The 22,281-nt window shown below is 40.1% G+C and overlaps 1 protein-coding gene across 2 annotated transcripts; it reads left to right on the forward strand.

The window, feature by feature from the left end:
• The first annotated feature begins 1,512 nt into the window (after window positions 1-1,512).
• On the forward strand, window positions 1,513-18,300 carry GSTP1 (glutathione S-transferase pi 1). 2 transcript variants are annotated; one of them, XM_058154732.1, is made up of 8 exons: window positions 1,546-1,650; window positions 1,832-1,870; window positions 3,786-3,851; window positions 7,371-7,477; window positions 7,771-7,858; window positions 8,733-8,836; window positions 10,158-10,265; window positions 18,035-18,300. In XM_058154732.1, exons 4-8 carry the CDS (start codon window positions 7,391-7,393, stop codon window positions 18,221-18,223), a joined length of 576 nt encoding a protein of 191 aa, XP_058010715.1. In that variant the 5' UTR covers window positions 1,546-1,650; window positions 1,832-1,870; window positions 3,786-3,851; window positions 7,371-7,390; the 3' UTR covers window positions 18,224-18,300. The 2 variants fall into 2 exon arrangements, with proteins under 2 accessions (XP_058010707.1, XP_058010715.1); XM_058154724.1 differs by lacking the exon at window positions 3,786-3,851 and having other exon boundaries at window positions 1,513-1,650.
• The last annotated feature ends 3,981 nt before the right edge of the window (window positions 18,301-22,281 follow it).

Raw genomic sequence — 22,281 nt, forward strand, 5'->3', positions numbered from 1 at the left:
AATACTTTGTAATTGGAAGAAGCATTTGCGTTCACATGCATTGGCATCCTTCAGTCTCAAAAGACTGGAAAGAGATCCTAAAACAGCATCAAGTGTGACTAAAAAGGCCAATTCGAGAGTGGAATCCCTTCCACACTGTGGGCAGATACATTCTGTCCCTTGCCCAGGATTTCACTGGTTCCTGGACTGTTCACCCATCAGTTCAAACATTCGCATTCACAGTTATAATGGTGCTTAGTATGTTATGCGGTTGTGATTTATACTCCGTTTCCTCCAACTTTTGCTCCTCTCTCCATCAATTGCAGTTCCTGGAAAAGGAGAAGGGACACCCTCCTTTTCGACTTTGTGTGAACCAACTTTGACTCCAAAAAAAAGCAAAAGCCAGGTGATAAATGACCCCACTGCAGTGCCAGCGCTGTGTTCCAAAAGACAATCGACCCCCACTCCGTTTATTTAAGGACTGTCGTTTTCTCAGGCGCACACATTCCAAGATCTGAGATGGCCCCAAAGGCTGCCTTTATTTCCCGCTAAACCAGGGGTCTCCAGCCTTGGCCACTTTAAGACTTTTTATTTTATTTTGTCACAACAGTATATACAATCATCAACATAAACAATAACCCATCATGAGAGAAAAAGTATATATAAGTAAAAGTATAAGTAAAAGTATGCATATAATACTATAATGAAGAGAACAATAGGACAGGAACGGTAGGCACTTTTGTGCTCTTATGCACTCCCCTTATAGTCCTCTTAGGAATGGGGTGAGGTCAATAGTAGACAGTTTTTGGTTGAAGATTTTGGGGTTTTGAGTAGAGACTATAGAGTCAGGTAGTGAGTTCCAAGCGTTAACAACTCTGTTACAAAAGTCATATTTTCTGCAATCGAGTTTGAAGCGGTTGACATTAAGTTTGAATCTATTGTTTGCTCTTGTATTGTTGCGATTGAAGCTGAAGTAGTTTTTTACAGGAAGAATATTACAATAGATGATTCTGTGTGTTAAACACAAGTCATGTCGGAGTCGGCGGAGTTCTAAGTTTTCTAAACCCAGGATTTCAAGCCTGGTGGTATAAGGTATTTTGTTGTTTTCCGAGGAGCGAAGAACTCTTCTAGTAAAATATTTCTGGACGTGTCGATAGTATTAATGTCAGAGATGTGGTATGGGTTCCAGGCAGATGAGCTGTATTCAAGAATAGGTCTGGTAAATATTTTGTATGCTCTGGTTAGTAGTGTAGAGTTTTTGGAAAAGACGTAAAATTAAGTTTACAACTCTTAGAGCATTTTTTGCTATGTAGTTGCAGTGGGCTTTGGCACTTAGATCATTTGATATGAAAACTCCAAGGTCTTTGACAGGGAGGCAGAGCTGGCTGGGGAATTCTGGGAGTTGAAGTCCACAAGACTTAAAGTGGCCAAAGTTGGAGACCTCTGCGCTAAACTGACGCCAACTTAGCCTCGGAGATAAGGACCAAGACAAGTCTAAGCCCTTTCCCACTTCCTGCCCCTTTAAGAAGGGCTGGTCCAGAGACCAGCTAGTGGAGCGTGACTCAGCAACTTTTGCCGAGCTTTGCTTTTGTGCAGATTTTAGCTAGAGAAGCTGTTCGATCAGCCGCTCTCTGCTTTGGTTGTGTGCCTTGACCCGCAGCTTTTCCGACAGTGAGTATGCCCACGTTTCTGTTTCGTTGGCCTGGTTCTCCTTCCCTTCCTGGGGTGATGGGCACGCGAGATGCAATGGGGGCTCCTGGCAGAATTAAACGCCTCCCGACGCGGTCTTATTATCTCAAGCGGATGCTGCGGTAACTGCCCTCCTTCCTTCTCGTGTTTTTTTTCCTCCTAGTGCCTGGCGAGTACACCCTCACCTATTTTCCTGTGCGAGGTGAGTCCCGAGAAACGCGTCTCGGATGGGAGGGGGAAGGGAACTTTTTTAAAATAACGTTGCAGGAAGGAGAGCGTGGAAGCCATTAGGAAGAAGCTTGAAATATTCTTCAATTGGGAGGGGGAGCTTTTCTTTCTAAGCTCGCGAAATTGTTTGATTTGCAGCAGTTGCTCTAATCCTGCAGCTCAACTTGACTTCCAGTTTTTCAGAAGGTCTCCTTGCTGGTTTCCTCCTGCAAAACAGACTGCCGTTTTTTTACAAGGGCTTTTTTTGTTGTTTCGGATCACTTTGATCATCTGTTGGAGTTTACACTGTGTTATTGCCAGGAAGTGGAGAATTCTGGCTGGTACTACTACTACTACTACTACTACTACTACTACTACTACTAATACAACTACTACTACTACTACTACTACTACTAATAATAATAATAATAATAATAATAATAATAATAATAATAATAAGCTGCAGAAGGCCACCTTACTGGGATCTACTCGCATAATTTGCCGATACATCATGCAGTCCTAAACGCTTGGGAAGTGTTCGACTAGTGATCTGTGATACGAAATCCAGCATAGTTATCTCGTTTGCTGTGTATACTGTCATTTTGTGTAAATAAAATAAAATAACAACAATAACAACAACAACAACAAAAACAACAACAACAACAGAGTTGGAAGGGACCTTGGAGGTCTTCTAGTCCAATCCCCTGCCCAGGCAGGAAACCCTACAGTACTTCAAACAAATGGTTATCCAACATCTTCTTAAAAATTTCCATTGTTGGATCATTCAAAACTTCTGCAGGCAAGTTGTTCCACTTATTGTTCTGTCAGGAAATTTCTCCTTAGTTCTAAGTTGCTTCTCTCCTTGATTAGTTTCCACCCATTGCTTCTTGTTCTACCCTCAGGTGCTCTGGAGAATAGTTTGACTCCCTCTTCTTTGTGGCAACCCTTGAGATATTGGAACACTGCTATCATGTCTCCCCTGGTCCTTCTTTTCATTAAACTAGACATACCGAGTTCCTGCAACAGTTCTTCATATGTTTTAGCCTCCAGTCCCCTAATCATCTTTGTTGCTCTTCTCTGCACTCTTTCTAGAGTCTCCACATCTTTTTTACATCCTGGTGACAAAAGCCTTTGTTTCATCCCTTTGTTACATTAACAGAAGGATACAATGAAGATCAAGTGAGGTACTAATACCACTCTATAAAGCCTTAGTAAGACCGCACTTGGAGTACTGCATCCAGTTTTGGTCACCACACTATAAAAAAGATGTTGAGACTCTAGAAAGAGTGCAGAGGAGAGCAACCAGGATGATTAGGAGACTGGAGACTAAAACATGAAGAACGGTTACATGAACTGGGCATGGCTAGTCTAGCGAAAAGAAGGACCAGGGGAGACATGATAGCCATCTTCCAATACTTGAGGGCCTGCCACAGAGAGGAAAGGGTCAAGCTGTTTTCCAAACCATCTGAAGGCCAGACAAGGAATAATGGATGGAAACTGATCAAGGAGAGATTCAACCTAGAAACAAAGAGAAATTTCTTGACAGTGAGAACAATCAACCAATGGAATAGCTTGCCTTTGGTAGTTGTGGAGCTTCATCACTTGATACTTTCAAGAAAAGGTTGGACTGCCATTTGTCAGAAATGGTGTAGGGTCTCCTGTTTGGGGGGGTTGGACTAGATGACCTATAAAGTCCCTTCCAATTCTGTTAATCTGTTATCCCAGTTGACCAGCCTGGAGTCTTATTTTGGAGCCTTCTGAGCTGCCCATGGTTCTTAACCTGGCAGAGTCCCCTGGGAGAGGTTTATTCGTCCCACCTTTATTATTTGTATAACTAACTCAAGGCAGCAAAGATAACTAATACTCCTTTCTCCTCCTATTTTCCCCCACAACAACAACAACCCTATGAGGGGTGGTTGGGCTTGAGAGAGTTGAGTGACTGGCTCGAAGTCCCCCAAGCAGCTTTCTAAACTAAGGTGAGACTAGAACTCACAGTCTCTGGCTTTCTAATCTGATGCCTTCACCACTAGACTGAGCTTTAATGGCAGCATGAGAAGTCCCCATAATACACAGAACAAAAATGTCAAAATTATTTGCTGCAAAAAAAAGTATGTGAGGAGGGAGTACATCAGCGTCCCTTTTGCAATTGGACAAAAGCACAAGTATTTTCTCATTATCATTCAAATATAACAGTAACGTTTAGTTATTTAATCCTGCTAATATTCATAGCAGTATATGAAACACTGTATCTTTCATATACTACCCTGAATACTAACAGTAATGTATTTTCAGAACAAAGGATAGTTTAGGAAAAGGAGTTTTTAGCTCCTTTTGGGGGGGGGAAGGGAAATGAAACTCTGTGTCTACTCTAATGCATACATTCTGAACAGCACTAGAAAAGTTTCTTGTTCAGATAATAATCAAAGGAACACTGAAAAACCTTTTCTCTCTTTTTCTTCATCCATTTTTATTTAAAGTTTGTCAAGAATTCTTCTTGTTTGATCTAGATTGGCCTTAGATTTCTGTAGTATTCTGGAGAATGAAAAAAAGTTAGCCCCCCCACCCCCAAATTTCTTACCATTTTTCCATGAGAAAAGAAGTTTCTTTTTCATCAAACTGAATATAAATAGAAAAAAAATGCAGAAATGTTTTTTTTTTTAATTTTGCAAAGCATTTCTTTATTGAGAAGCATCCCTGCTGAGCTACATAGGATTTGCTATATAGTCTATATTGCATTAACATTCCATATCCATATAGGAGGAATGTTCTCTGGGTACCAGCTGAGGGGCGGAAGGGCAGATTGTATGGATTCTTCATCATTGGAGCTTCCAATATTTATTTTAAAGGGCTTTTATTATAAAAACAGGAAAAATATACCATCTGATTGGAAGAAAAAATAAAAACTCAAAAAATTAATAGAAAGCAAATATATTTGTTGCCCAGGGTTAAATTGAAGGATCCTTGGTGCTCACTGAGGTTGCTTATTTTCTTGCAGATGTTTCATTACCTGCTGCTGATGGCATAGATGATGTTACCTAGTTTGGGCAATGAAACATTTGCAAGAAAACAATCAAGCTCAGAGAACACGAAAGACCCCTCAGAGAAAAATATTTTTGAATTAAATGTATATGGACAAAAACCTCAAATTACAAATTACATCTTAACCATCTTGAGAAACACTGTTTAGATTTTGTACAATGCTGATAAAAGTCCAATTCCTATTCAGAAAGTGAATATATGTCTTCCCTGCAGGTCTCTAAACCAGTTGTAATTGTTTAGTAGTTCATATATTTAAACACTTTTTCTACCCACATTCAAACAAGTCCAAAATTTATAAGTTAATCTCCAAAATATTATGTTTCCAATTTAGGGAGGTTAAACCCAACTTTTACCACACATTCTCTGGGGTACTCAAATACACATGAAAATAATATCACAGAGTACTAGTTTGATATTCATTAAAATGTAACCCATTGATTTGTTAAAATAAAATATCCCATTGCTTCCTTGTTTGCTTTTATTAACAGCTTTTGTATACCTGCTCAATCTAACCAACTCTGGGTGTAATGTACATGAGCAAACCAATACAAAATATATCAACAAAAATTAGCTTTAAAAAAACACAATAAATTAATGACAGCAAAAACAGGTAAGCATTCCAATCACTCAAGAGGCCCATGGGATATAATTTATGTTGAGTGTTAGCAAAGCAATTGGGGAGAAGATGGAAGAATAATTCTGAGGATAATGGCTACTGTTATTCAGTAGTTATTGAGCTAGGTATTGGGCTAAGAATCAGGAATAGTTCACCATTATTTGAAGGTTTTTCTGTCTCTAAATTGTTTTGAGCAAACAGTACCACCAAATTTATTGTTTTGTTTAAGTGATTTTCTCAGATTTCTTTACTGCACAATAGATAGGGTTTCCTATCTATCTACCACCATGAGTAACTTGGCTCCTGTGACTTCATGGGCATATTCTTTCTTTCTTTTCTTTTCTTTTTTTTGAAAACAATAAGTAAGTGCTTCACTACTGCCACTTCTGGGATGGTTTTTGCCATACCAACCCTAGTTTTCATCAGAGGATTCCCATCTAAGTATTAAAGAAGCGTGACATTTTTGCTGAGCTGACCTTAGCTATGATTTGGAAGATGGTGTATTTTAGTCTGAGAGAGTTGGCTGCGATCAGAGGTAATGTAGTTAATCTGTGGTCAATCCTTTAATTTTTGTTGATTGCTTGCTTAGCTGGTATTAAGCTCCATTGGGCAAATGTAAAAAGACTGAGCTGTAATTTATCTACAGCTGCTTCTCCTCTTGGAGAATAGTCATATCTTGACTCTGAACATTTATCCAGCAGGAGGGAGTCTTGGACTTAGAATGAATGCCTCATTTTATGACAGTACATAAAAATGTACTTATTCAAATCCCATCAGCAAGATTACTTTACATATCAACCTGTTCCTTTCATTTTTCTGTTGGAACACTATTATTTTAAAGAAATATCTGAAGTTCCATGGATGAAGAAGCAGCCTGGCCAATGGATAATGCACTACAGGAAATACTCTGTGGGAAAAGTGTAAAACACATTTTACCTAAAAATAAAACATTACCAATAGAAGAAATTATTTGTTCCTCAGAATTGAACTGTTGGGGTCCTTGGTACTTTCTAAGCTTGGTTGTTTTCTTGCAGACATTTCATTACCAAACTATGTAACATCAGCAGTGCTAGTAGGGAGTGGGGTTTCCTCCAGGGGTGAAATCCAGCAGGTTCTGGAGAACCGGTAGCGGAAATTTTGAGTAGTTCAGAGAACCGGCAAATTCCACCTCTGGCTGGCCCCAGAGTAGGGTGGGAATGAGATTTTGCAATATCCTTCCCCCAGGAGTGGGAAGGGAATGGGGGTTTTGCAGTATCCTTCCCCTGCCATGCCCACCAAGCCACACCATGCCCACCAAGCCACTCCCACAGAATTGGTAGTATAAAAATTTGGATTTCACCATTGGTTTGCTCTCATTCTACATACTAGTGAATTGCCCTGTTAGCGTTGGTAGGAGTGGCCTTAGTGGTTCCTTGATTGGGCTGTTGTTTACTGTTAGCTTGTTGGCAGTGTAAAAAGATTGCTGAAAGCTTCTGTAATCCTTCACAGACAACTTCCTCCCATTCCAATATTTGACTCAAGCACGCAACTGCCTTATTTTCTGACAAATCTCTCTCATTATTATCTGCATCAGTTTTGTTAATTTTAGACTTCTTCCTTACCATTTCTTTGGCAAATGTCATCTTTCCTTCTGCCCCATTGCAGTGGCAATTAGGTTTTCTTGAAAATACTGTTTCTCATCACAGAACATGCAAAACCAAAATGTGGGGTTGAGTGGGTAACTTAGCATCTTGTGAATCCAAATAATTATAGTCAGTGACCCATACTTAAAAAATCTGGTTCAGTGTGCTCAATAAATATTGCCAGTAGGTTTATCCACGTTTGAAATGTTTTGCTTCAGGCCGTGGAGAAGCCATACGCATGCTGCTGGCTGATCAGGGACAGGAATGGACTGAGGATGTGGTGAATGGGGAGATTTGGAAGAAGGGAGATCTGAAGAAATTATGTGTGAGTAAAGCTGCCTTTGAGATACATTTTATGGGTTTAGAAGAGAAATCCTTCTGCAAAATGAGCTCTTGCATGCATTCCAGCTCCCAATGTTACAATTTAATTAACCAGATTTCTGTCTTAGGATGCCTGTGGCTCTCCAGTTAGTTTACAAATTTCATTATCTTTGCTATTTGCAATACTAACTGGGTCTTGGAAGGAGGCATTATTCAGCAATATCTTTACTTCCTTGGAAATGCAATGGAATGCTCCATCACTAACCATTTTGTCTCTCATTTCTTTTTTTTTTCCAGGCCTTTGGCCAACTGCCAAGATTCCAGGATGGGAATTTTATATTGCATCAGTCAAATGCTATTCTGCGCCACTTGGCTAGGAATCACGGTGGGATATATGGGCAAATCTGTGGGCATGTTGCCTTCGGGGGCTAGAGCATTCGTATCTGCATGTACGCTTATGTGTATGTAACATGCCTCTTGAGATGATCACAATGGATTTCTACATGCTTGATCTCAACTAAAAGATCAAGAAAAAAATATAATGGAATTCAATTAATAGCTAACAGAGAGAGAGCCAGTTTGGTTTAGTTATTAAGGCACTGGGCTAGAAACCTGGAGATAGGGAGCTCTTGTCCTGCCTTAGATAAAAGCCAGCTGGCTGTCCTTGGGCCAGTCATTCCTTCTCAGCCCAAGGAAGTAGGCAATGGCAAAGCATTTTTTAAATCTTGCCAAGAAAACTACAGAAATTTATCTAGTCGCTCACTAAGAGTAAATACTGACTCAAAGCATAAATAAACAAATAAAAAGGGGTGATTTATTGCTCATAAGAGATTTTTAAAAATACAATAAAAGGCAATTCCCAGATGTGGCTGTAAAAATACATCAAAAGTCAGAGAATAAGAGTTATGATTTGCATAAATACTGATAATAAATTAAAAACTGACTTGGGCCAAATACATTAATCAGATGTATGCTTAGCAGTTGTAGATTGTCTTCCAGATGTTAGATGCATGAAATCTCTGACTACATTCCCATACAATGCTAACCCAAATGTATAATTTGTTTCTGACAAGTCTATTTTTAATTTCACCTATTCTAGATCAACCTGCTGTAGCTTATTCAGCAAACCACGATTTAGAAAAATCCTGGTCTAAACTTGCTATAGTGAGGATGGTAGAAAAATGCAGTTTTAGTTATCAGTGTTGTTATGAGGATCCTCTCTAACTTTAGACCTGGCCACTTTCTTTCCCTCCTCTCAGGACTCTATGGTGAGGATGCAAAGGAAGCAGCACTGCTGGACATGGTGAATGATGGTGTGGAGGATTTGCGAATCAAATATGGGCGCTTAATCTACCAGAACTATGTAAGATGGATTAGAGGAGAACTTGGTTTTATTTTTAGCTGCTGGATGGAGAGCTCAGTCCCCTATTTAATGATGTTTTGGTTTCTCTGAGAACCAACAGGCTGATCAAATCATGGGTTTTTCTAACAGTATCTAAGAAGAGGTAGATTTTACTGGGAAAAGCTAACTTAGGTTTCAGTATAAAAAATGTAACAGTAAACTTGATTAATTTAGTTTAGCTGAACTTTTTACCCCACTGCAGATGGTAAAGCTTTAATCAAAAGGGTTCCAGTAAAAGTGTCAGTGACATTGGCTCCACTGTCTCATTCGGTTCCCACTAGCCAGAAGACATGGCTGGGATGTTTCGTATTAAAAAGCATCACTAGCATCCAGGTTCTTTGCCTGATTGCAGTGAGTTCTTTTAGGGCAGGGGTGTCAAACTCTATTTTATTCTCAATGTCAGACCAGCATTGTGGTTATCCTCCGTGGGTGGGGAGAGGGGGGGAAAGAGGTGTTGCTAGAGGGGAGGGACGTGGCTGGGATAGTCGTGATGATGATGAGGATATGATAATGCTGCTGCTGAGAATGGAAACTGGGCTGGAGCTGCAGCCAGGTTTTCCCCTGTTAGAGCTTTTGGAAGAACCTGGGGCAGTGCACCCTTGGTGGCATAGTCTGGGCCTTGGCAACAGGTTGGTTATCAGGTATAACAATAGGCAGCGCATCATCTAGAAAAGGCAGGATGAGGGCACGTGGCACATGAGAACCAATGATTAGCAAGAGAGATTTGGATCAATCAGAAACCCTGATCAGAAGATCTTTGAATATAAAAGGGGTTGAAAGAATGCTAAGTGGTCCATTAAAAGGGAAAATATGCATTTTATGAAGAGTATGGACTCAGCCCAGTGACTAGTGAATGCTAGCTGCTATTATATTGGAAGTAAAAACTAGATTTATTAAGAAATAAATGAAGATTTAAAAAGCCTCCTACTTACAGTGGTCTTGGACAGAGGGATAAAAAATATCATTGTTGGTTGAACACAAAGACCTAATGTCATGTGAGAAACAGATGCTGAGGTCTCTTTCTCCATTTACCATGGGCTCTTAGGTGTAAAGAGATCATGCAATTTCTAACAATCAAACCCTTTTTAAAAAAAACAACAGGGCTTGGATTACCCCCCTCCCCCCAATAACAAGGGCTCAAGCAAGCTGCTCAGGATAATTGAATCCTTCATTTTGCATTATTGGAAGAAATGTCTTGGTGCATTCCTTTCACCCTAATTCTTCTCCCGTGAGGGAAAGGCAGACCTGGGGGAGGAAAGAGCTGACTGTTTTTCTTTCACAGGAATCTGGCAAAGCTGCTTACATTGAGGCCCTGCCAGCTGAGCTGGCCCCTTTTGAGAAGCTCTTGGCTCAGAACGATGGAGGGAAAGGCTTCATTGTCGGCAAACAGGTAACCAAACCATCACAGCTTCCTGTCGAAGATAGATATCTGGGCTGGCCACTAATGGTTTTTTTTTTTGTCACAACAGTATACACAAACAATTGTCATAGATAAAACAACATAATTTGAAGAAAATATACATATATATATAAAAAAATATGCATCAACTATATCAATTTGATATGATGAAGGGAACAATAGGACAGGAATGGTAGGCACTTTTGTGCTCTTATGCGATCCTGAGATGGAGGCAATTACTCTGAGGTGAAATTAATACATTATTGTTAATGTGTGTTCGTTGTTAATAAAATCACTGCGGTTTACTATATTGCAGCCACAACCGTCTGGTTCATGCCAGCCATTAAATCAAAGCTAAAGCAATCAAGTATTGCTAATGTGCTAACAGCAGGCTTCTGCTTTGTCTCGTCCATATTAATCTTGATTTTTAGATAAGAGGGAATATTGACTCATCCTTATTGTATAAATGGAGCAATACATTTAGAATCCCAGTTCTACGTTCAGTTGATATTATTTCTTAAAACTCAAGGAAGCTGCTTCTTTTAAAAAGAAAAATCAAGATTTTTCGGACAGTTGGGGTTTTGTACTATGTTCTGTGCTTTCCCACAGTCCCACAGAATTATTATAAAAATAAGGTCAAAAAGCCCCCCCTCACCCATATGCTTACTTTACTTTTTTTAAAACTTTTTTTTTAAACAGACAAACAAACAAACATACATAAAAACATATCACTATCTTCAATTACAAACCAGTGTGTGGGTTGGTTACAAGTCTTTTGTGCGTTTTCACCATATTCATAGTTTATAGTTTACCTAATTTCACATTTTATCAACCTAGTATATATCCAAATATTTTTATCCTCATTATTCATTTACTTAACTATGTCTATTTCTTCCCTCACTTCATACAAAATGTTCTAAGATTTAAATTCACTTCTATTGTATCATTCATTTAATCCTCCTGAATCAATCCCATAATAATATATCTTTTTGTTATATTTTGTATATTTCTACAATTCTTGTATTATAAAGACCTCTACCAAACTTCATTACCATATTTTTTTGTCTAACCATTGATAAAATAAGTCCCATTTCTTATAATATTGTTTATCTTCCTGTTCTCTAATTTCAAATGTCAATTTGCTCATTTCAGCACATTCCATTATTTTCTTAATAACTTCATCCTGTGTTGGTATTTTCTCATTTTTTCCAATTTTTAGCAAACACAATTCTAGCCGCTGTTACTACATTCACAATCAAATATCTCAATTCTCTATTATATGTTTCAGGTATAATCCCCAATAAGAAAACCTCTGGTTTAAAGTCTGTATGCTTTTTTATCATTTTTTTCCAACCATGTGTGGATTTTAGTCCAGTATCTTTTAACTTCTACGCATGTCCATCACATATGGTAATATGAACCCAGTATCTGATGACATTTCCAACGTTTTTCGGATTTGAACATTCTCGCTATTCTCAGCGGGGGAAATGCCACCTGTAAAACATCTTATACAAATTCTCTTTATATGCCGTTGACATTGTCATTTTATAGTTTTGCAACCACAGTTTTTGCCATTTCTCTAAGTCAATCCCATGTCCAAAATTTTCCCCCCAAGCAATCATTGTTTCTTTAACTTGTTCTTCTTCCAATTTAACCTCTAATAAATATCCATACAATTTTTAAATTACATTTTCATTAGTACCTATTAAAATTTTATCTAAATTAGTCAGATTATTATATAACCTTGTCTTAAAATCTTTATCGTATCTAGAATGTATTTTCAAGTAAGAAAACTAATTCATCTTTATACCTTGTACTTCTAATTCTTGCATAGATTGAAGTTCACCCTTTTCATTCAATAATTCACTATATCTAACAATTTGTTCGTTTCTAAATGTTATTGAATATGAGAATGCTTCAATAGTTGATAACCAGACTGGAACTTTTAAATAATGTTGTATCTTGATCTTCTCCCAGTTTAATAGCAAGTCCTCTCGTATAAAATGTCTTCTAAAGTTCCCCTGTGTTTTGGCTTCCTTGTACCATAAGAAGGCATGCCATCCCAACAGCAAATCATGTCCTTCTAAAGTCAATATTCTAGTATTTCTTAACATTATCCATTCCTTGATCCACATCAAATTTGTTGCTTGATAATAATTCCCAATTAGACAATCCAAAACCACCTCGTATTCTAGCATCTTGCAACAATTTTAGTTTTATCCTCGCTTTTTTGCCCTGCCAAATATATTTCAGCACTATTTTATTCAATTCTTCAAAATATTCTTTCTCCAACCTAATTGGAATTGTCTGGAATAAATATAATATTCTAGGCAATACATTCCTCTTAATCATTGATATTCTCCCTATCGGTGATAGTTGTAAATTCTCCCACTTTGCCAAATCTGTCACTATCTATTGTTTGAGTTTACTATAGTTATTCTCTTTAACTGTACTACATCTTGCTGTCAAATATATTCCCAAATACTTAACCTTATTTGTGACCTGCATCTTTGATAGTTCCGCCAGTTCTTCTTTTTTTTTATTAGCATATTTTTTTGTCAAGATCTTCGTTTTATCTTTATTTATTTTCAAACCTGCTACTTTTCCATATTCTCCTATCTTGTCTATCAGTTTAATTATTGATTCTAATGGATTTTCAAGAAAACCAGGTCATCAGTGAAAGCTTGCAATTTGTATTCTTCCTTTTGAATTTTCATGCCTTTTTTATCTTTTTCTTCTCTAATATTTCTATTTAACACTTCTAATATTAACACAAACAACAGGGGTGACAGTGGACAACCTTGTCTTGTTCCTTTTTTTATTTCAATAGACTCTGTCAATTCTCCATTTATCATTACTTTTGCTGTTTGTTTCTGGTATATGGCTTCTATGGCTTGAATAAACTTTCTACCAAAGCCCATCTGTTCCAGCTGTAATAGCATAAATCGCCAATTCACATTATCAAAGGCTTTCTGTGCATCTAAAAATATCAAAGCCATTTGCTTTTCAGGATGTGCCTCATAATATTCCAAAGTATCCAGAATTATCCTCATGTTATCTTTAATCTGTCTTTTTGGCAGAAACCCATTTTGATCAGAATGTATAAAATTATTTAGATATCTTTTAAGTCTTTCTGCCAATATTGAAGTGAAGATCTTATAGTCTGCATTTAACAGTGATATAGGCCTATAATTCTTGATTTGTTGTGGATCGGTATCCTCCTTTGGAATAAGTGTAATATAAGTTTCTGACCATGATTTAGGTAGTTTCTTCTTTGACATGACTTCATTCATGACTTCAGACAATGGAAGGCTCAACGACTCCTGTAGTGTCTTGTAATATTCCACTAGTAGTCCATCTGGGCCTGGTGCCTTTCCATTTTTTGTTTTTTGAGTGCTTCAGTTAATTCCATTATTGTTATATTTCTTTCTAACATCATTTCAGTGTCATCAGAAATCTGGGGTAGATTCGCTTTCTGCAAGTATCATTTAACACTTTCCTCCTCTATATTCTCTTGCTTATACAATTTTCTATAAAAATCTTGTGTAATTTTTTCCCCTCTTCATTCCCATATCTAATTTGTCCTTGGTCATCCATTAGTTGTATTATTTTTCTTGATTCTCTCTCTTTTTTCAATTTATATGCTAATCATCTACCTGGTTTATTAGCATCTTCAAAATAGTTTTGTTTAGCACTTCTAATTTTTTGCACTAGGTCCTCTTTTTCTATTAATGCCATTTTGTATTTAATTGTATCCATTTTTGTTTTAATGTCCTTTTTTTGTGGAAATTTCTGTAGTTCTTTCTCGAGTTTCTTGTGGTCATCCTCTAATGTTTTATAAGCTTGTCTTTTCTTAATATTTCTTTTTCTTGTATAATCTATTATCAGACCTCTAGCATAGACCTTCATTGTATCCCATAAGTTTTGTATTGATGTGTTTTCTTTTCTCTCTCTTTTTTTTAAAAGCCAATTCTTTCTCCATTTTCTGTACAAACTCTATTTTTCTTGTTGCCCTGTAAACCCCAGGCCTTCTGGTATCAGCCATCTGTAGTTCACGCCTTTCTGAAGTAGTATTTTAGTCAAGAAATGATATTCTCTTCTCATCGCCTCACTCTTCTCGGTATTTGCTTCAGCACCACAATTTCCTTATCTTTATATTTCAATGTTTTCTCTCTTGTAACCTGCAGTATTTGCGTTTTAATCAATTTTTAGTGAATCTTATGTGGACTTCTCTTGGTAGCTTATTTCTCATTATGTATCTTGTATAGACTCTAAATATCTAGTCTACGCCATCCATCATCTTTTCTTTGGTAATTTCTAATGCTTCTGCTAGAATTTCTATCATTTTTTTCTGCAAAATTTTCTTCCTTCTCTTCTTCTATATTTTGAAATCTGAGATAAAATTCTGATCTGTCCATCTCCCATCCCAATATTCCACTCTTATCTTGTTCAACCTCATCTAATCTACTATCGATAACTGATTTTTTTGTCTCTGTTCTTCCTCAGTTTTTTGGTGTCTATCCTCATATTTTTTCATCATTTGATGTATGTTCTCCATCTTTTCATCTGTTTTTTTCTGTTCTGTGTTCAATATTCTCCACTCTTGTTTGTATTTTTTGGATTCCTTGCTAAATCATCTGTAATGTCACTTCCTTTTCCTTCTCTCATTCCTTTTCCTTTCCTGTTGTAGCATCATCTGTATTGATCGTTGTCCTCCAGATGGTGAAGTAGAAGGAGTCGATGTGGAAGAACCGATAGCTGTTGTCTTTCTACTCATTTCTGTGATGTAGTCTTCAGGTTCTTCTATACCTTAATCCACTTACTGTATATGTAGGACAAATATTCTCCCAAGTAACAGTAAAAAAGGGAAAGACAAAAAAAAACAAAAAACCAACAAGAGAGAAAAAGAAAAAAGAAAAGAAAAAAAAGAGACCTGAAAAAACCTTCAGACTCTTGTATGTCTTAATCCAATTAACCAAAGGGGTGTTTCCCACATTCACAGTCTCCAATCATGGAAAGAAAGAAAAAAAAAAAAGGAAAAAAGCCAAAGGTAAAAGGAGAAAGTTTCTTTTGTTAATTCTCAAATAATGTTTACAGCTCTCATTTCAGAGTCACTGCAATCTTCTATTTTTCAATTTCAGGCTCCTGCCACTGATAGTTTCCCACAAGAGCACCTGAATAAATAATCTTGCAAGCAGTCTTTGATGCTCTCCATACTATCTTATCTAGAATAGGCTCAGAGTCCTTGAAATATGCACAATTGTTACTTTCTTAAACCAAACAGAAAAAGAGAAACAATATTTCCAATCCACTAGATGGCAGTGTTACTTATTTTCTCCACTTTCCCTCCTTTTCATATCCAATACACAAAATAATAAAAATAGAGAAAAAAGAAAAGATAAAAAAGTAGACAAAAAACAGAACCAAAGAGAAATTGGTCTAAAAGGGCACTAAGAGTAAAGAAATAATAATAAAAAAATAAAACAGAAATCTTCAATTCAGTCCAGTCCAGGTTAAAATGTAAAATCATCCATAGACATCCACATATATAAATGGGTTAAAAATTGGGAGAACTACCTTAGACTCAGGCTTAATTCCGCCGCTTAATTTCTTCTGTCTTCAATTTTAACTTTCTTTTAATCTCAGGGTGTTCTCTCTGATAGTCTATTTAAAAATTCTCTCACCAAGCCGACACACTTTCTCTTGATCTCTGCCGTTCTGGAGCTGTCCCAACTTCAGCCGCTTTAATGGCTGCCTCTTCGCCGCTGGAAAAAAGGGCTTCTCCTGGATCAACCAGGGACTTTGCAATGTCCCTGGGATCAACAGGATGTGCCCTCCTCTATCACCATCTCTACGGGATGGTGAGGTCCAAAATGGACCATCCAGCGACGGAGTTATCGATGGTGATCTTGGTACCTCAAGATCGCCCATCATACCGTCACGACGTCAGCTCTGCCCTTCCCCATGTGCTTACTTTTCAAAGCCTTTACTAGTAAAGGCCATACCAAGTTTGGCATTTTCTTCTGTGACAAAGAGCAACATGATGCATCAATGTATGTTTCTACTTTCCCTCATGTTTTCTGGGCATATTTGTGTACGCGTGAGTGAAAACTGAGCAACACTGAGCAGGTTGATTTGCTGCTGATGAATCATTCCCTCCTGCCTATACAACAACATCCCTGCCAGGGCTGCTCTTATTTCTGGGAGGGTTGGGGGCATTTCCTAGACTTGTGGTGCTGGGGGAATTTTTGATATGGCTTCCCTTATTGAATAGTCTTTGCAGACCAAGAGTTCATGGCTACCATGGATCTTGCCAACTTACTGAGAGGGCAACATGCATAAGGGGTGATATGTTGGGGTAGATATGATATGATTTGAAGTGAGGGGCATTGACTCCAACCCTTGTCATGGACATATCATTCTCTGGTTGCTATGGCAGAAGTGGGTTTCAGCAGGTTCTGACCAGATCTGGAGAACCAGTAGCAGAAATTTTGACTAGTTCGGAGAAGCGGTAGTAAAAATTCTGATTGGCCTGGCCCCCATATATTCTCTGCCTCCCGAGTCCCAGCTGATTGGGAGGAAATGGGGATTTTGCAGTAACCTTCCCCTGGATTGGGGAGGGAATGGAGATTTTGCAGTATCCTTCCCCTGCCACACCCACCAAGCCATGCCCACCAGACCATGCCACACCCACCAAGCCACACCCATAGAACCAGTAGTAAAAAAATTTGAAACCCACCACTGTGCTATGGAATTTCACTGTATATCCCCCCCCACACACACACTTAAAGAGTCCAGATGATTTTCAAAGGACAAGTGGGGAGTTTCCCATAGGCAGGGTTGGATCATTTCATTGAAACCCTGGTTTCCCAGTTAAATAAGGTGGTTATGGCACTTGATCAGATTGCACTGGAATGGCCATCCCTCTCACACTTCCTTGGTAGACCAAGGCACTCCTGGAGATGAAGTAGCAAAGGAAAACCCATCAAGTCTGAGAGTGGGTAAATAAGATCTTATATTTAAGCTTCCAGTATGGGGATATAGGCAGCAAAAAGATCGTACTGTATTTTGATGCCCTCATTGTGTCCATTGAACGCACCCAGCAACCCTTTTTCTGAGTTGCCTTAAAAAGCAACCTTCAGGTATGGGTAAAATACAAATAGATTAAATGCATAAATATGCTCCACTCGGAATCATCAGCACATTGTGAGTGAGTGACTGCCAGACTGATCCCCCCCCCCACACACACACACAATTGGAGATTTTTTCCCCCTGAAATATTTTTCTCCCTTGACACCCCAGCCAAATCCAGCTCATTTTTAAACACAGAGATTTCGTTCCATTCTGTTTAGTTTTTGCAGGGTTGTTCTGCTGATAGGTAGAGATCCAAACCCCTTTACGTGATTTCATCTCAGTATTCCATAATTCTGTAGGTTGCAGGAGAGCACAGAACACACTACCAAAGTCCCAGCTATATGAGAAATCTCAATTAAAAAAAAAACCTGCTTTATTGAATTTTGAGAAATACTATCAACTGGAAGTGGAAGAAAATGACAGCTCGGCCATTACAGATATTTAGCAAATATGGTGCAGGTAGTTCTTGAAAGGTTTGATATGTATTTAGCGGGTGGGGTGGAACATCTGTGTTTACTGTTATGTACAAAAATGCAAAACTAAACATGTTTTTGCAAAGTTAATGATGTTTTCATTTCCATTGCTCTCTTCTGTCGCTGTGTGCCACTCCTCTCCAACTTCTCCAGATCGGCTTTGCAGACTATAATCTGCTCGACATCCTACATGTTCATTTGGTCCTGGCATCCAACTGCCTGGCTTCCTTGCCTTTGCTGGCTGGCTACGTGCAACGCCTTAATGACCGGCCACTTCTCAAGAATTTCCTGGAATCAGACGCCCGTAAGAAACGTTTCATCAATGGGAATGGCAAGCAGTGAAGCCACTTACTTTTCTAGGATGCAAGTTTGTAGTTTTGTACCTTTGAGATCTAATAAAGCTACCGTAGTTTAAAAAAGGCCTGTATCACTCTGCTGGGGAAGGAAAATCACGAAAACTATGGCCATGGGAGCCTTTTACAGCCCAGAAAAGATGCTTTTGCACCTGGTTTCTGGTCGTACTAGAGTAGCAATAATGCTAAAAGCACTTATTAATGGTAATGGTAGATACACTTTTTAAAAAGAATAAAATGCAGTTCTATAAAGACTGATTCATGGTGTGACTATGACACAGGAATAAGAATGTACCATTCTCTTATGCTCTTTTCCCTTTGGAATCAAAATCCAACAGTTGCATTTTTCTAAGTCAACAGTTCCTCATAAATCAGTCACCCCATCCCCCTTTTAAATATATTCTGGTCTCTCTTACTACCAGTGTATATTTCCCTTAGCAGTAATCTGCATGGCTACAATTCCAAGTGTCGGAAGGATAAAAGGCTGAGTCAACCTTGAGCCGGTCAAAATTGAACTGCTGGCAGTGGGCAGAGTTAGCCTGCAATACTATATTAGGAGATTTAGTGACGGAACCAGTGTCATGGTCGGATCATTTTCTCCTTCGCCTGGACTTTCGGACCGCCACTCACCACCGCAGGGAGACGGAGCCAATGCGTTGGTTCCGTCCCAGGTGCCTGATGGACCCTGAGAGGTTCCGGACGGAGCTTGGGCCGTTTCCTGAGGATCTGGCCCACGGCACGACTGAAGAACTAGTTGCGGCCTGGGAGCGGGCCGCGGCTGGGGCTTTGGACCGTGTCGTGCCTTTGCGGCCTCTGACCCGGCGTAGATCTCACTTGGCTCCCTGGTTCTCTGAGGAGCTGAGGGAGATGAAACGCCGGAGAAGACGCCTAGAGAGTACCTGGAGGTCTAGCCGTTCCGAGGCTGATCGGACACTAGTGAGTTCTTTTACTAAGACCTACCTAGTGGCAATGAGGGAGGCGAAACGTTCCTACGTTTCCACCCTCATTGCATCGGCAGATAACCGCCCGGCCGCCCTGTTTCGGGTGACTCGCTCCTTCCTTCAACAGGGGGGGGCGGGATGACCCCCTACAGGGACGTGCTGAGGAGTTTAACGGTTATCTATATGATAAAATCGTTCAGCTTCGGGATAGTTTAGACCAAAATTGCGATGATCCAAGTGGGATGGCAGAGGCACGTCTTGTTGAGGTTATTTGGGATGAGTTTGAGACTGTGGCTCCCGAGGACGTGGACAGGTTACTGGGGAGGCTACATGCGACCACGTGTTTACTGGACCCGTGTCCTTCCTGGCTGGTGCTGGCTACTCAGGATGTGACACGAGGCTGGCTCCAGGGAATTATAAATGCTTCATTGTTGGAAGGGGTTTTCCCCGCTGCCTTGAAAGAGGCGGTGGTGAGACCCCTCCTCAAGAAGCCTTCCCTGGACCCAGCTGTTTTGGGTAATTATCGTCCAGTCTCCAACCTTCGCTTTGTGGCGAAGGTTGTAGAGAGTGTGGTTGCATGGCAGCTTCCCCGGTACCTGGATGAAGCTGTCTATCTAGACCTGCTCCAGTCCGCCTCCGGACCGGGTCACAGTACGGAGACAGCTTTGGTCGCGTTGGTGGATGACCTCTGGAGGGCCAGGGATAGGGGTTGTTCCTCTGCTTTGGTCCTATTAGATCTCTCAGCGGCTTTTGATACCATCGACCATGGTATCTTGCTGCACCGGTTGGAGGGGTTGGGAGTGGAGGCACCGCTTATCGGTGGTTCTCCTCCTATCTCTCCGACCGTCGCAGACGGTGTTGACAGGGGGCAGAGGTCACCGCGAGGCACCTTACTTGTGGGTGCCTCAGGGTCGATTCTCTCGCCTCCTGTTCAACATCTACATGAAGCCGCTGGGTGAGGTCATCAGTGGTTTCGGGGTGAGTTATCATCTGTACGCTGATGATACTCAGCTGTACTTTTCCACCCCGGACCACCCCAATGAAGCTGTCGAAGTGCTGTCCCGGTGCCTGGAAGCCGTACGGGTCTGGATGGGGAGAAACAGACTCAGGCTCAATCCCTCCAAGACGGAGTGGCTGTGGATGCCGGCACCCCGGTACAGTCAGCTGCAGCCGCAGCTGGCTGTGGGGGGTGAGTTATTGGCCCCAACGGAGAGGGTGCGCAACTTGGGTGTCCTCTTGGATGGGCGGCTGTCGTTTGAAGATCATTTGGCGGCCGTCTCCAGGAGGGCCTTCCACCAAGTACGCTTGGTGCGCCAGTTGCGCCCCTTTCTTGACCGGGATGCCTTATGCACGGTCACTCATGCCCTTGTCACTTCCCGCTTGGACTATTGCAATGCTCTCTACATGGGGCTGCCCTTGAAGTGCACCCGGAGGCTGCAGCTAGTTCAGAATGCAGCTGCTACAGAATAGTGGGAGCAACTGCTGTTCTATGTAACACCAATCCTGCGAGCTTGCACTGGCTTCCTGTGGTCTTCGGTGCGCTCAAGATTTTGGTTACCACCTTTAAAGCGCCTCCATGGCTTAGGACCCGGTACTTACGGGACCGCCTGCTGTTACCTTTGCCTCCCACCGACCACACACAGAGAGGGCCTTCTCAGGGTGCCGTCCGCCAAGCAATGCCGGCTGGCGGCCCCAGGAAGGGCCTTCTGTTGGAGCTCCACGCCTGGAATGAACTTCCCCCTGGTTTACGTCAAGTGCCTGATCTTCGGACCTTCCGCCGTGAGCTGAAAACGCACCTATTTATTCAAGCGGGACTGGATTGATATTTTATTGGGGTATTTATGTCTTATGATTTTAAATGGTTTTAAAAATTTTGGCCACGTTATAATATTTCTTTTTAATTTCTTTTTAATGTTTATACATTGTATTTTTACTAGGCTGTACACCGCCCTGAGTCCTTCAGGAGAAGGGCGGTATAAAAATTGAAATAAATAAATAAATACATAAATATATTCTAACCACTGGGAAGGAAGGAAGGAAGGAAGGAAGGAAGGAAGGAAGGAAGGAAGGAAGGAAGGAAGGAAGGGCGGGTGGGCAACAGCAATAGCAATAGCACTTACATACCGCTTCACAGTGCTTCACAGCCCTCTCTAAGCAGTTTACAGAGTCACGGTGTAGTGTGTACACTACATTTCAGGATTAAAGATGGCTAAAACTGCTGAATTTTTGTTTTTATCTGGATCTGAACTCTACTACAAAATGGAAAAAAATATCCTATTCGGTCAGTTTGATTAAAATAATTTCAGCAACCATTTCTACGGTAACTTATTTTCAGACAGTTGTATATTAAATAAACGTGCAAACGATTCCCCCCCCCCCCGCCTCATCAAACATTCTTGTCATATCTTCCATATTTTCAACTGGTGCAGTGCCCAGTCACTTCTCTTTTCTGCATTGAATCAAGTTATTTCTATTTATTATGCATTTAAAATAGATCACACTGCTTTTCTGCTTGAAATTCTTAGGTATTATCATTGTATAAGTTTATCATATATACCTTATAGGTTAAAATATTCTGCAAATGTATCTTTGAAGAGAAAACAAGCATTTCTCATAGCAGACTTGTAGCCAGAGCTCTTTTAATAAACCAGGATATCTGGAGAACCATCTCATCCCAATGGGATAGGCTTCCCTATTCATTCTAGCATGGGGTGGGCAACTATGCAACTTTACAACTTGTGGATGTCAACTCCCAGAATTCATGAACCAGCCATGGGAGTTGAAGTCCACAGTTATAAAGTTGCCATAGTTGCCCACTCCTGTTTCAGCAGAAGGGACCTACTGCACATTCCATCAGCCAAGGAATTTCAGCTGGTAAGGTCTAGATAGAAGAAGAGACTTTTCTGCTGTGGCCCCTGCCCTTTGGAAAATCTTACCAGTGGAGATGAGATCCACTCCCCTCAATCCTTCTGGCATTCTAGAAAGATCGTAAAACTTGGTTTTGCCAGTTGGCTTGGGGACACTGTAGGCTAGAGGTGGTTGGTGCAGTGACAGAGAAGGCACTATTTCAGTCCAACTTTTTTAGCCTGCATTTAACTCCTGTAAT

Source organism: Ahaetulla prasina, chromosome 1 (assembly GCF_028640845.1).
Source record: "Ahaetulla prasina isolate Xishuangbanna chromosome 1, ASM2864084v1, whole genome shotgun sequence".
Lineage (NCBI taxonomy): Eukaryota > Metazoa > Chordata > Lepidosauria > Squamata > Colubridae > Ahaetulla > Ahaetulla prasina.